This window comes from Metopolophium dirhodum, chromosome 6, assembly GCF_019925205.1.
Source record: "Metopolophium dirhodum isolate CAU chromosome 6, ASM1992520v1, whole genome shotgun sequence".
Classification (NCBI taxonomy): Eukaryota; Metazoa; Arthropoda; class Insecta; order Hemiptera; family Aphididae; genus Metopolophium; species Metopolophium dirhodum.
In genome coordinates this window covers 15,223,501-15,240,551 of record NC_083565.1, presented here as the reverse complement: position 1 = coordinate 15,240,551, position 17,051 = coordinate 15,223,501, and the positions used below count along the sequence as shown (strand labels likewise).

General features: G+C 39.6%; 1 protein-coding gene across 1 annotated transcript in view; it reads left to right on the top strand.

The window, feature by feature from the left end:
- The window catches only part of LOC132946374 (dachshund homolog 2), a 132,473-nt gene that overhangs the window by 103,395 nt on the left and 12,027 nt on the right, over window positions 1–17,051 (top strand). The window contains 1 exon segment of the mRNA XM_061016352.1: window positions 517–600. Coding sequence (XP_060872335.1) covers window positions 517–600 — 84 coding nt within the window.

Sequence of the window (17,051 nt, the reverse complement as noted above, 5' to 3'; positions counted from 1 at the left end):
ACACGCATAATATATATTACCTATACATGTAGGTATATTGTATATATACACATAAATACATATATTGATATATATATATACGGTCTCGAGTGGCCGTACACGAGTAAACAGCCTTGGGTGACTAACCGACACGACCCTTCAAATCGGGATTAACACAACGTTTCCCCGCAAGCCTTCGATATAGCTCCTCTCGCGCGTACTGCACACACAGACACATAGTCCATATACACATATATATAGTACATAAATATAATATGTTATGTGGGATATACCGTGCTTGCATATATATGTGTGTTACAGTTGGTATATATTGTTATTGTTATTATTATAGTGGTGGTACAATATAGTGCGGTGCTGCAGTCTTATAGGTATACCACTCTTATACCGTACAATATGTAAGCAACGCTGAAAAAATAGTTGTCAGCGCGTTTACTACAAATATATACGAATGATAATTATTGTAATACTTCAATAATTCGCTTATCATGTACTCAATACGTTTTTGTTTTATTGCAGCCGAGTTGAAAATGGACGTGCTCCGTGAAAGGGAAGTCAAAGGAAGTCTAGAACGACAGTTGGTCGACGCCCAAAAACTGCGGGGTAAGTGATGTTTTCGTACTTGAAATCTCATTTTCCGTTTATTATTTACACAAGTACTCTGCACCCCTTCTTTTTGCTTTTTGTTTTTTGAATAACTCGTAAAATATTTCCACTAAAATACACCCTGCAGGGTGTGCGGTTACTTACCTCCGTGCGTCCCAATACCGACAAATTCGTTGAGGGTGGTCAAAAACTCTGAATTGTACTGATGAACAATAAATTTGAGTATCCTGTTTAATATTAAGTTACACGTGCTGCTAATTTACAAATCCACACACATATACACATTTAATATATACGTATATTCGATTAACCTTGACTGGCCGTATGTTTGACACAAAAACTTCACTTACACACACGCACGGTGTACGGTATATATTATGTACATATATCTATAAATATATAATATATAATATTTATATTGTATATTTGTATACGCGTGCAAACATAAAAAATAAAGTATATATATACTCGAGAAATATAATATCTTACGATAGAAAGGTGTATATATAGTGTTACAACAACAATGAGGGGGTGTCTCTCATTCGCGCATTAGCATAAAATAAAACGAACGGCCCACCAGGATTTCCCCATACGGATTTCCGAATCGGTTGACAGTGTGTAAACGTATACGTATCGTCTCCATTTGTGCGGACTACCCAAAAGCTTCTTCTATCACTATTTATATATATATATTATATTGACCAGTCCATTTAGTCTATTGGACGTATCGAGTTTCATTCTGGTCAAGAACTAAACATAACATTGAGAAAAAAAAATCATTTCGATTTTTCTTTTACCTGAAATGCACGCGTAACCCGATTCTTCGCAATATACGTAGGGGAGTTGGACAGAAGCTTTTAGGCTTATTATATATCTATCCATATATATTTATTGACAATAGATCTCGGGTTAGTCCCTTATAAGTGTGGTGCATTGGACTCTTATGAGGATATTTGGCTGCCCTTTATCCACCTCATCGGAAGTCTCTGTGTGTTTTGTATTTTATTCTCTCTCTCTCACCCTCTCTCTCACACTCTGTCTCATTCTCTTCAAACGTAATCTACACCGACTGATTAGGTTTAATTGGCCGATCGATAGTTTCCTGTTCATTCGTCTTGAATTCCGAATCCACCTCTGCACTCTCTCATCCTTTCACGCGCGTTATTATACACGACTATCTGGCGAACAGCACTAAAGCAAGTGGAGAGGGGAAGAGAGAAATATCGAAGAACGACGGTAAGAGGTGAAGAGGGTTTCATTAAGGAAACGTCTGAGTGGGCGACGACGACGCCGGCGACGATCATCTCTCAGAATTAAACGCTAATTAGATCCCAAAGGGGCGGCGGGAGCGCATAAATCACTCGCTGCTGATTGGACAATTGACAGAGACATAGTTGATTGGCAACACTGGCCGTGTGCTAACGATGCCAAACATTAATCCGTCTCCTATTCGCTGTAGTCCCTTGAATATTATTATTAGAAAACGCTGTGTCTGGCAGTTAGGACAACATAAACAACCTCATATAGCAATTAATCGATATATTTCACGCTATAATAATTTGTGTGCGGAAAAACTTCAATACATATTGAGTTTTATATAATAACTTTAAATTTTACTATAAAAAAAAATGGTAAAAATAATAAGGCGTACCTATATACAACAAAATTGATTTTAAATAAATAATATTTTTTATAACATTATTATTTAATTCTTTGGCGAATAGGCAATTCTGGTGGTCATAAAATAAGATATCAATTTTATATATGATATTGTAGGTTATAACATAGCTTATACGTTTTAAGGAATTGTGTTTTTTTAAATATTGTAAAAATTACAACCATACAATTAATTTTAATAAATATTTTTTCAAACTAAATTATTTTATCCCTTGCCATTCCACAGCAGTGGCACTCTTTTACTCGATACACAGAAACGGTTTCTACGTAATTCCTCAAACGATTTTGATACCGTTGACGCAGTTTATTGTCCGGAAGTATTAAGTTTTAATTAGATAATTGATATTTACTTTTTTGAATAAAAAGAAATTACACCCTCGTAAATGTTCTTGTGAATCAGTCGTGAGTTGGTGGCCTTTTGTTTTACTACACCAAAGGGGCGCGCGCTTCAATGTCTTGTACACGTACACTGACAATAGAAACCATACCGTATAATAACCATTGTCAAGAAAAGCCAATGATCACTATATACCGTTTGTGTATACGTACGCTGCGTTTAATATAATATATATGTATATTTAAATACCCTTTTCTTACGTTGTATTATTACTATTAGCCACCACTGACATTTCCAAAGGTCGTTTCCGCCTCAGGCGGACCATAAAGTTTTTCCTTTTCCGTTTCTGCAGCATAAATACCAAGAAGCCGCCGTCCCGTATATTTGTAATAATTAACTCTGGGCCGCGTGCGTGGGTGGCGTGGCGGACGTCGAAGGAGGATATTGATATTTTCGTGTCGGTCGTATTACGTCAAATATGAAACAATTATTATTACATGGAAACGTCGGCAAGGGAGTTCTTGGCGTGGGGGTGTTGGGTGGTGGTGGTGGTGGTGGCTAAAAGTGGAGATCAAAAAGAGATATGGAAACGTTTTAATAATAACAACGGGCCTCGTGTTTAACCCTTTTCTTCCGCGCTTCCCCGTAATTAACCGAAGACAATGGAAGGGAGATTGGAAGCCATCCGTCGTTCATATTGCCGTGTGCGTAGCCATCAATATTTTTTCTTTCGGGTGTGGAATGCAATAAATGTAATTAAAGTACCCCTCCCCCGCCACTACGAATCCCCGGCGGTTTGGTCCGAAACACCGAAATTTCTTTTATTAAAAACCGTTTCCACTGTGTTTTATATATAATATAATATTCTGTTGACGATGGCGAACGTATTATGCCGACATATTTTTTTTCCCGTTCCGTCCGAGGGTAAAATTCCTGACCCTCTTTTCCGTAGCTAGTAATTATTATTGTACTCAGTAATTTCCAGATATTAATGCGGCGATAAAACGCATCATATTAATTCATAGGCAATCATTAAACTGGTAGGTAATACACCAGAGTATATACCTATATAAGTATAGCTGTTGGCTTTTATTTCAATGTTTAAATTAAAAACTGAAAAAAAATATACATTTACCGATATCGACAAAGCGTTACGGCTTACAAAAAACACCGAAAAACCTGAGGCTTTAGATTCCGATATTCGTGTATCCTCGCACGAGCACTATATTATAATATAACTTGCCGTCGATTTGTTTATACATAGTTGCATACAAGTAATTCAATCTGCTTGGACGTTTCTAGTCTGTTCGGACATAATATTATATACGACTTTTATAATAATATATATTTATATTATATTAATGGCTACCGTTGTTGTCGATTATCCAATAATACCCACCTCATATTTGTTGTACATTGTTGTTGGTATTAGAAAAACTCGTCATCGTCGTCGTTATTGTTATTACTATTATATTGTTATATACTCAGTAATAGTATACCGCAGACCGTAAGTCTGGACTGGAAAAGCATTAGATTAATGTTTGTAGTACTGATCCCGTTGAATCAATCGTATACTATGACAATGGACTCCGTTTTTGTATCGGATTGCTACTGTTGTTATGCGATCATTACAGTCTCCTTAAATTTCATCTTTTATAATAATATAATAATATCTATGATAATATTGTTGGGTATTATATTATAGTAATTCTTAATACTCACTGTGCTGACGTGTATTTAGTAATTTTCTAGATCGGTGACGCCACCGTTGCTATTTTTAATGGCAAATTTCCGTTTTTATTATAAATATCGATTTTATGCATTCTGGTAGCATTCGCAATTAACACACCAGAGTCGATTACTGATGGGCTGGCGGAAGGACTTCTTGAGGGGGTGTCTAGTTACGTTTCACAGGCGTTTCCGGTCGGCCGCGTGACATCTAAAAATCCGCTTCCGCTCGCAAGTCACGTACACATCGAACGTCGCGTACTTTTAATGCCACCGTCGACTCGATCGAGACTCGGCGGCAGGGTAAGAAAGTTTATATTACCGTTCGACGAAGACTTAACTGCCGCAAATATTCAAACATGAATCATCATTACCGGGCTCGGCACGCACAGCGCATCATAACCAAACGCCTCGCGTATTATACCACGATGGTAATAATAATAATAATAATAATAATATAACCCTCGTACTTCAAACGCAGGTCGGGGTGGGTAAAATCGCGCTGGAGTGAACAGGAAAGGGACGTAACTTCCCCGCCGTCCGTGTTTTCGCCGCACACAAGTTGTAAATCTCGGAAGTATATCCGTCGCAAGTCCGTCACGTCGGGTGGTATTATAACACACACGAACACACACACTAATGCACAAGGCATCGCGCGTAGGCAATCAACCACACACACCGGTACTACTGGATGCGTCTGCACCTTACCTAAGTTCGGAACGACGTTGTGCTTATAACCTGTCATCGTGGCACTCGGAAACGGTTACGGTTTAAAAAAAAAATTGTTCAGTGAATAAGAGTCTTAAGAGTTCAGAAAACTATATAACCTATATTAAAAAAAAAAAAAAAATTATAATTTTGGGGACTAGAATAAAGAATTGGATAGTTTATTAGACCTCCACTGTTTTAAAAATCTTAACAGTTTCCGAGTTAAACTACTGGACGGCTTATAGCTATATTACAATAATATTATATTATTACTGTTGTTGTTAGGTTACGCTTCGGCGAGTGCGCGTTCCACGACCTATAACTATTTGCGTTATTGTGTGGGGGTGTGTGTGTGTACGCGCGCTCACTTAACTCGAAACTCAGTTGGTGGCGGTGGTCAGCAATCCGACTCTTCTCGCTTTGATGTCCGGTCCCGTTCGTTCCACGGGGGGTTTTAGCAGACCCGAAAACAAGAGATGTCAAACGGCGCTGTGGTCTACAGACCCGTCGCCAGTGCGACCCTTGGCCGTGGCGCGCTCGTTTTACGTTTCAAAACCCACCGGTCGCTGTGCGGGTAGCGACCTTTTGTCGCGTCGAGGCGAGCCCGCGCCGCCCGGGATTTAATAATAACGCGATTTTAATCGAAATCGAGCACATCAAAAGCCCGGTCCGTAGTTTCTTTGTGATCATTTCACGGATGCAAAATCACCACCTCGCCGGACCGTCCGGTCCGCGCACAGTGTTGCGATAAGGGGATGTGTGGGGTGGGTGTTAAATATTCATTGACGCTAACGCGGGCAAGGGAATCGAATTCACGCCATCCGAGATTTTTGACGTCCCGATTACATAATATTTAGTCGTAGACGATCACTAAAAACCGATTAACATAAACACACACGAACACACGCCATGCTATACGGTTTACTTTGATATAGTGATTTTGACGTGTATATAATATAGTGAATGCGTATTACTGCACCGGTGTGATCCAAGTGTATAATCGCTGAGCACAGTTCGATTTATGGTAACAACTACTCATTATATTATATCAAACATCATATTATTAAAATAAGTAAATAACATAATAGTCCTCCAGTGTAAAAACACGCGACAAGACGTACGTATTATAATATGATCGTTTCTCGGGTCGTTATTATTACAATATTATACTATTATAGTACTTAAATATACCTTTTTCAACCAGCTTTTATATATAGTCTAGCTAGATTTTGATTTTCCTTTACGAAGTATTATATACTATATAATACGCACGTGTAACACTGCTGTATACCGCGGTGGGGATCAATGGCGGTTTCGTTATTGCCTTTCGAATACTTACGTCTCGGGGATTTTAATGCGCCACTTCTGAAGTAAAGCGCCTCGCATAAATAAGCATTATAAAATAATTCCGAGCCCATTTCACCCACCCACCCGGCCACTGATCTGCTGTTGTTACTGATGTGGGGTGGAGGGGAAATCCTCTTATATGGAAATATAAATTATTAAACTTACACTGTGTGACCATTTTATGGATGGACAAAAAGGGCAGGGCGAACGACAGTGGTGGCAGACCCGTCGTAAAGGCGAGCCTCTCGCTATATGCATAGTATACACATATACACATTGCACAGCGTATATCTCAGTTTTATTGTTTCTCTACCACCGTCTCCCATCCCCTTTTGCTCATTAATTCCCGTGCGAAATATTCCGCAGAAAGTCTTGTTTACACAGGCCACGTACACCCGAAAACACTTTATACACCGCCCCTCCCGTGCGACCATCAACCCTATAAATATATATATTATATATTATCCGTTCGGTATAACGTTTATTGCCCATTTTGAGTGCGCGAGCAGGGGACAAATTCCGATGCGAATGTCATTCCGATCGGGTTTTAGCGACCGTGTCAAAGAACCCAAAATTCTCGACCTTCGCAGGTACACGTATATAGTCCATACGTATATAGTAATTATTGGCCGCAGGGTTTTAAGTGTCATTTGATAAGATTTTAAGGGTTGCTTTATACGAAGAATTATAGTCTACAGTTTCAGTGCACACATATATCATGTAATTCATTTTCCTATTGTACCTACCTATATTATATAATATGTTCACGCGTTTCCTAAAAGCGTAGAAATACAATATAGCAATGGCGGTTGCACGTTGTAAAATGTAATTTGATTTTTTTAAGTGTTGGAAGAGAATAGGTACGTCTTGCGCCAATATACCATCTGACGATAGCGAGGTTTTATTAAAAAACATTTCGACCTTTTTAGCAATTTCGAGTTTTATTGACATGATTACAAATAAGTTTCCGAACACCGTAGTGAACTTTGGACGAAAACCCTTTGTGTACGGCACCACCATAGTATTTTTTAAGAACGTTCCTGTAAACGTAAATTGTCCGAATGAAGACAATCCCCGGGGAATATAACCGTTTACCTTTGATCTGTCGCTATTAAAATTCGCGTATACAAACTCTTGAAGGGTCCACTCATTATTGTATTCTTCCCCATGGCCGGCGCTCAAATTGGATTCCTTGCTCGCTGCAGCAGAGCGTCCCTCCGGCTACGAAGCACATAACAGTAAAAAGGTATTTCGGTTATTACCAAGAAGAAATATTGTTTTTTCTTTTTTTGTTTTTTTTTATGTTGCGCAGTAAAAACATAAAAAGAGAAAAGAAAATATCGCCGTACAAATGGTCACGAGAAAATTCATTTCTGTGTCCGAATATGTTTTGCCGACCCTCGCCCCACGCACGCCACCGAATAATTGAAAAACATCGAGCAATACAGTCGTAAAGTCTGTCGTCCCGAAAAATGCACAACGATGTTTTTACGATCTCCGCGCCGGGAAGACGCGCTTATCGCCGCAGACGAAATAATTAAATTCCGGTAGCTGATTTTCGGTAGCGAAGTGCGAATGTTTGATAATATTATATTTAATAATCTTTTATCGTCGTGTCCACGCGCCTCACTTTCGACACTTTTGTTTCTCAATGAATAATTCTCCGAGTATCGACAGCAGTTGTACATGTAGTTGTCACGATGTAAGTCAAACACCGAAGTGGGAGCTGGATATAATATAGCGAGCGAGAAAACCCACAGATTTCCAAAGCATGTATAATTATTTATTACACCATAATAATATATTATTATTATTTGTATAGTACCCATCTCGTCGTGTCGATTATGCGACGGATGAAAAACGGTCCGGCAGGATAATAATAATACTTTTACAGTGATGCACATTCAGACGCGTGCAGTGCGACAGCGGTCTGTTTCCGGTCCGCCGCGCCTCCCCGTGCGACCTAAAGAACGATTTGCGCGAGGCGTGCGCGAGCTTCGATTAGAATAACCATATTTGTATAATATGCACACACACACGGCTACGACCCTTTTCGCGCGACCTGCGGTGAATCTCTTTAGTCGTGCACACACACACACTCACACACACCCGTATTATAGTCACTATAGTACGGTTTGTTTTTTATCTCCGTGACGCATACGCTACATTCGAACGCTCTCCGTCATCGTGTGCGTGCGTGTGCGACGCGTGGGGAGCGGATTCGGAAATAAATCGTTATTATACTTGGGTTTGGTTTTTTTTTCTCTTTCCTTTTACGATTCGTAACGAAACGACCGTAATAATAATAATAGTAATAATAATAATAATAATAATAATAATTGTCGGCGCGTGTTTCTGAGACTATCGGACCTATGTGTATGTATATATATACGTATATTATGCGCGCATCGTATAGTATTATTGCAGCGTTGCAGTGTAATATATTATAATCGAACGCGCGGGCAAACGGCTAAGTGAATACTCGCGTTACGCCCGTGTACAACTGTTAGGTACCTACATATTATAATATGTAGAGGTACTTATATATACACCTATCGTCTACTTGTCGGTCGAAATCGGTCGGTTCTGCAGTAATTATATTAAACGCCGTCGTGGTGTCGTGTAAACAACCCGATAAGGGAGCGCTCGCGCTAAGTGAACTCGGTTTTCTCGTTATCGGTAGGACGTGTCGCGTCGTACATTATATTATAACAATATATATATATATATCTGCGACGTGTCGTACCTGCGGTGTGAATACCTGTGTGTGTGTGTCCTTGATGGCGACTGTTGGCACAGTCTTCCGACGGCGTTTCGCCACACACGGAGACCGTCGACGTCGGTTTCCCGACCCGATCGTTGTCGTGTGCCACCTACACGCACACACACAATACAAAATTATGTAATTTAGCAGCCGATTTATAGCCACTGTATAATAGTGTTGTGCGCGTGCGCTGTCGACCGGCTGGGGCTCGATGGACTTCATGAAAATGAATTAATGTTTTAGTTTTAACAATTATGCGGACGAATATTATACGGTCTCTATAAGGGTGAGGGGGATGGGGGGGGGGGGGTATGTAGTTGTGTGAAATTTCGTCGCTGTCGATGCAGCTGATCTCTCCAGTGCAGGTTAATAATTGTGCACACGTCAACGTCCGGACGTTGTAACATGGTTTTTTATGTCTCACCATCGTCGACTCACGTATTGCGGTCCATAATAAAAATAATCAATTTTTTCCTTGTCGTTGATTCAAAATATACCTATCTTTTTAAAACGGTCTCTATGATTACAATAAAAATTTTCAATTTCAAATAATTTCCACTTCAAAATGCGAACCGTCACGTGATCCGTCGATACGTATTACGCCGTACGTAATATTCGATATGTAGTAATATATTCTCCATAATTATATTATACTGCTGCTCCTTAAGTTTATCATTGAATCGCAATACCTACAATACACGTATATCATAAAATCATGATATTCGCCATCATGTATTGTACACATTCGTACATGTATACGAACATTATACTGTAGGTAGGTACATCATGATTTAAGAAATTGCCTTGCCGACGGTTATAAATTCATTGTACACTGTCAAGGTCTGCGTGATTTTTTCTCATATTTTTGCATTTATTATTTTTAAGAACCCGTTCATTGGTGCAGTAGTACTCGTTTATATTACTTATTACTGCTGCAGGTGTAACAATTCACAGCAGACGGTGAAAATTCAAAATTCGTCAGAAAAAAGGTTTAACTTACTGCAGGTACTAGGATTTTATCATAAATTCATAACGATTCATAACAGTTTTATAAAAATATATACATAATGTTATGTAAGTATAACAATATATTTTAGGTTGCTTGGATAAAAATACTAAAAACCTAAGGACTTTTCGTTCGGAATCGATAGAATAATATGGTATTACTATACGTATAATATACGTCTTTCACAACCCTATTTCACTAGTTATTTGATCGCTGCACAAACCGCGACGAGCGTGGACTACTCAGTAGGTACTCACCCGCACCTCCGATGGAACGTCACCACCTCCGTCACCGTCGTTATATTATATGATATTATTTGTACCCGACGGAATTACGACAGATAAATACGACGATAAATTATGCGTGTGTAATGTGTGTACTTACATATTATTATATTATACAGTATATGACGTGCTGTGCCCGCGCGCGTTTTGCGGCCCACGAATTCCTGGATCTCGAGGGAGGCAGTGTAGGTACATAATATATATATATATTATATCAGTATTTAGGAATAATAATATAGTAGTAACTATATAGTTGTATATATGTATATATGATAAGACGTTGTTTGCCGAATTGTTTTCTCCGTCAAAGCATTCCTATATAGTAATAATAATAATGTGCAACCGCGCACCGGCGTCGGCTTTGTGTGTGTACCTATATATACGCATCAAATAATAAAATATATATATATAATTATAACGATTTCGTCGAGTGGACTTGATAATATTATTATGTGCGTGGGTGAGCGTGCCAACCCGATGATTCTCAACATTGACGTACGGCGTTGTTTTCCATCGTGGTTATTGCGCGGTCCTCGGTCGAAAAGCACGCAGCTCGCTACCGCGGTATCATATAATAGGTGTACTTACGGCGTCTTGTCGTTTCGATTGAAAACTCTCATTACATCGAAGTATTTCCATGAACGAACACGCGGGGACAAGAAAAATGTTATTCTCTCGCGCGCAGTCTACAATACAATATTTTATAGTATGGTAAGGTCATAATGCGAACATTAAACGGCGCGCGTTTCGTCGCTATATATAATACGCGTCTCATCGTATAAAAATATATATTATTGTGTCCGTTAACCGATTTAGTCGGCGAGCGAACTCCACGATACATTGTGAGAGGTATATAGGAAAAACAGAGGTTATTATTTTCTCGTGTTTATTTTTTTTTATCGACGGGCCCAGACGGTATTTTACAATAAATTACGAACCATATTATGTAATTACGGCGAAAAAGCATAGAGTGCATGCGATACGACGGCGTGGAATGACCAGAAGACGATGCGACGCGAGCCTCGAGAAATATCGAAATGGATATTATATATTATCCGGTCGTAAAAAATACATATTATAATAATATTATACTCATATCTATATATATATAATATAATGACTTGTATTGTATATACATCGCTACAGTGTATGGCCGCGAAATGCCAATACCACGGCCGTACACATTATTATTATTATTAATGTACTGGTATAATATAGCGAGCGAGTATTTGTATACTTTTACGATCGACGGGACGACGTCTGACGAGGCACTGATGATGGTGGAGAGGTCAAGAAATAGGTGGTTTGGGCGGGGGAGGAGCGGGAGTATATAATATAATAACTATATATATACACATATTATATAATAGTTGTGTACTCAGTATTCGCAAGATCACCGCCACCGGGGCGCCGCATGTGACATAAAATATAAAATATACGACGTATAGCTTGTTGTCGCAATAAAATCACTGACGAAACGCAAAAAGCAAACGCCGTCGGTACGGTATTATATACGCGCATATACTGTATATATGGCTGAATCTATTCGCGTTTTGTCAACGCACGTCTCTTCCATCATCGGAACCGGTGACTTTAACGACCAAAAACCACCTTCGCCGCCGACGACGCGACGGTTCAGCAATATTATTATTAGATTCCTGGAGCGTATAAGTAATATCGATTATACGGTATAGGTAGGTATAGCTCGAATTGTGTGTGGCACAGCGGTGTGGTAGGGAAGGGTTTATGACGTGCCTTTTCACATATTTTAATGTCTTGAGCTTTATATAACACCGCGTCTCATTCATCTAAACGACGTACGCTGTATATATATTAGGCATTATAATATATTATTATAAGCACTCAATGCGAGACTGTTCTGCTACCGCAGGTATGCGAATTGTTAGTTTTTGCGCCAAACAAGGTACCAGAGACATTTTATTGTTTTATCGGGCACCAAACACTAAATATCGAGCGACACAAAAAACCTCGGGATGACACACACGTGCCGCATTTTGTGCACGCGTAATTGCGTTTAATTGTCGCGTACGGCCGTCCGATTAGACCGTTAAAACGTGTAGTATAGTCGTTTTTGACGATCGGGAGATCCGTGACGGCGGCGTCGAAAGGTACATAAAACTCGGCGGTGGGTGACACGTTAAATTCGACGAGGGAAATTGAATTGGCGTTTTATTATTGGACCAAGTGTCGTGATTCCGACTATAAAACAACCGTTAAATAGGTCCGTTACTGCTGTACGCACGTCATATTATTATTATTGTAATGGTTATATATACATATGCTCGCGCGCTTGCGTTTTTAATTGACACGCAACGTTTTCAATGCCCCGTGGGCTATCCCCCTCGGAACGGTCGAGCGAGCTTATATAGGTTGGGTGCTGTGTACACACACACACACACACACTATCATTTACGTACATATTATATTATTATTATAGGTATATAGATACGTTGACGACGACGCGAACCGAGTAAAATAATATTATTATATTATGGTGAGTCGTATAATTCAAAGGCCAACGACGGCAGCGGCCACACGTACTACTATAACATGTCTATATACAATCATCTATATAATATATACTGCATATATATACGTGGCGGAATGGGATTATGCACCGTTTTACGAGGTTTCCTATGAGCGGGGTTAACTGCCCTCACCCGCTACTAAACCCGCGACGACCGTGCACGGCCTGTTTTCTCGAGGAATTTACAATAAGGTCCCCAAAGTTGTCGGGGGAATTGCTTTGCGAGCACACGAATATAATATTATACACGCACACACAAACAACACGGCGAAGCGCAGCTATCGTGACTTGGTTTCTCTCGGCCGACACATGTGGCCAGGCGATGATCCTATTCCGCCTTTTATGGTCCGAAAGCACCTTGTTGAGATAATTACTCGTTGGGCGGACGTATGTACACGGCGGGCTTAACTGCGGTCTCCGGGTTTCCTCCTCGATTACCCGATATTAATATTAATACGTGTCGGCGAGATGGTCTGCCTGCGCGGCGGCGTGGAGCGATAAGGAACGACCGCGGCGACGACGACGACGACGACGACGACCCTTTCTCAGCCGCATATAATAATTGTCCCTCCCCCGCCGACGATATACCGGTGTGCATTTTCTTCCGATCGTTTTAAGGCCATATGGGACCGAGTATCCGGTCAAACCACGTCGTTATGTGGTCGTGTGATGGGGCTGGCGGCTCCAGTGGTTCAACTGCAGTGGTACACGTGTCTTTTGTAATAATTATCTTATTATTATTATTATCATAATATACCACGATCCCATGTTAATGCGCAGGCTTCTGCTCTGTCAGAGTCGGGTGCTTATAATAATATGTGTGTGCGTCGGTAATTCAACTCTCCCCCGTGCTCTGCCATTAAATAAAAACAAACGCACGCCGAGTATATATTATAGGTATAATATTATGTTATGCGGCGACATGCTCTCAGTGGGACGACCAACATCGAGTTTTCATCTCTCGTCGTCGCCTGTAATTTATTTTTCAATATACGTTTCGTCAACCACGACAAAAGTTCCGCGGCTCGATCGGCGAAAGAGTTTCATAGTGGCGCGGAAATAAAAACGAATAAGGTGGCGGCAAAGAGACAGCCTAAGAACACTTCACAGCGCCTCCACCGTGCAGTCTCCCGCAGTCTAATAGGTCGTGTTAAACGCAAATTATATAAAGCCCGACGACGGTGTTGTCATTTAAAATTCACTTAAAACAACCACCGCCGAGGCCTGCGGGTGTGGGAAGAGCGCGCGTAGGAGCGGCGGTGCGGACGCACCCCTTTTACCGGCTTAGCAAAGCGTAAACACAAAGGACGCAAATTCGTATAACTTTTCCGGACGGGCTGCCGCGCGCGAAAGAAGAGAGGAATTTTGGAGTGCGCCTCGAGACGTACTCTCTCACACACACACACACACAACATATATATACACGAAGAGTTTTTAAGCCGAAATGTTTTAATATGATTTCGGGACAAAACTTGCCGTTTTCTTAACCACCTTTTGCCTGCAACCCGTCCATCCGCCGAGGGGGTACGTTAAATCTTGCACGCGGCGAGGGGATGATCGGTGTTTGACGAAAATCGATAACGAGAATATATATTTATAGGGTCGCGCATACACAACAAACGCACGTACACGCTCTCTCTCGATATATATACTTATATGCGCCCATACGTTGTTACAATATATCAATATGACAATATAAATACGCACACATATGTTATATATATATATATACGCTAATACAAACACACATGTAAGACGCGTTGAATTTATTGAATATAATCCTAGCGCTTCGTTTTATATGCGTATTATATATATAAGTGTGTATGATAAGCTTTCGTACAATATGGCGTATTATATAGTATATTATATAATATTGCGAACGCGACTGAATTATTATTACCCTGTTATAATATTATTCTAGGGGTCGCGGTGTGATAAGACCACCGTCGCACATAAAAGTAAATGACACGAAAATCGTATATAAATATATATATATATATATATATATGTTTATGTATAGTCACCGCTGTGTATCCGACGAGTGGAAAAATTGACTTTTTCCCGCCGCCATTGTTCCCCCGACGACGACGACGTTTTATGTGTATACAGTATCCAAATGCAATTTCTTTATCAAATGACAAAACGACTGGAAAAATCATTTTCACCTCCCACCGCTGACTCTACGATTTTTTCGCGCACATTAAACGTAAGCACGCGAGTAAATATGATTTCGCGCCCTATATAACACACACGGGCAGATTATATATATATACACAAATATCGGGTGATGGGTGTAGCGGATCGCGGGTGTGCGCGCGTTCTCCCTATCTCCAGCAGCAGTTGGTATCAGCTATATGTGCGTTTTATTTTTATCCCACCCACCCCACTCACCCACTCACCAACCATCCCGTTCCATTGTCCGCGAGATAAACGCAAATGCGAGTTGTCACGGGTTAACGCGGGTAACGTACGGTCCGCTGGCCGACAGGATATTGAGTTACATGCCGGTGTGCTGCTGCTGCTGCACTCGTCAATTCCGGTGCGATGCATTCGAAAACGGGACATCGGCTCAGATATATTATTATTATATATTATGTTTGTCCTGCACGCGCTCCAGACCGGTATTTTACGATAAATCTATAGGTATATTATGAAATATTACGCATATAATATACGTCGTTATAGAGTGTATAGGTACTTGTATATTGTGCCGCTGCTGCAGTGACGGTAGGAGTTAAAATGTATTACAATATTATAATATACGGCCGCGATCACTCTGTGTATAGACACACTATATTGCCGTGTGTTTGTCTTTCATACAATTTTTTTTTTGTAAAAAACAAAGCCGACCGTCCTACACACATTCTATCTCCTAATCGGTTCGGACCCGATTTCCCCATCGGATGCGCACGGCACGCTCACGTGATAATATACGCATTAGACACTATTATTATTATTATTATTATTATTGGTACGCCGTATACTATAGTTGTGGTATATAATATATTATGTTATACCTAAGTTATAACGCGTAGGTAATATTATTTTATACGTCGTGCACATAGCTATCGCGCGTACAGTGCAGTGTAGAAAATTGTACGTATATTATTATTATTATATTAATAGGTATTATATTTTTATTGTTGAGAACGAGAGGCTCTATACACAGATGGCCCGTAAACGACTACGACCGCGGTATTTTTGTTTTGTTTTTTTAATCATTATTCCGAGACAATGATGTATCATATCACAAGATGCGTGTTAAGATTTGTTTTATTCGTGTAGTTTTGTGAATAATAATTGTTGTGATTTCATAGTTTCATAGTTATATAGTATATCTTATTGGTAAACTTTTTTGACTCGGCGAATAATATTTTTAAGCAAACATTTTTTTTGAAAATTTTGAATTTCAACATGGTTTTTTTTCATACTGATTAACATGGTAAATAGCAAAACGATAATTTTCATATGTAAAGAAGATATTGGCATTTTATAGTTTTGAGATCATAATATACAACTGCTGTATGCTAACTCACTCGTCTTAACTTCAAATGAAATTTATAAATTAGAAATTAACTATGAGGATTGCAGTATAAATAACAGAAAAATACATACAATATGAAATTAAAAATGTTGGTAGCAATTTAATCAATAAAGTGAAAAACGTAAAGAAAAATACTGTTATTATATTATGAAATATTGATAATTACTAAATACATTTTCCAAAAGCACATTTATTGACTGACATTATGAGCGTTTTTTTTTTAAGATAATTCGCCTTGTGTACTAATCATCACTGAAGTACATACGTATAGGCTATGTTGTGTTGTTTTACTCGTCCATATTAAAATATTAAATACCTACGAAACGCATAGTCATGTACCTACTCGTGTTTGGACGGGTGAGTTTAATATTATGCTGGGCAACTCGATCGAGTGGATCGCAAGCGTTCCGTTTGTGGGGTGGTTAAAAGCTCGTGCATAAGACATGACAAACGAGTTTACGATTTTTGACTTTAATGTTTTATAATTTTTATATTCCCCGTTTTG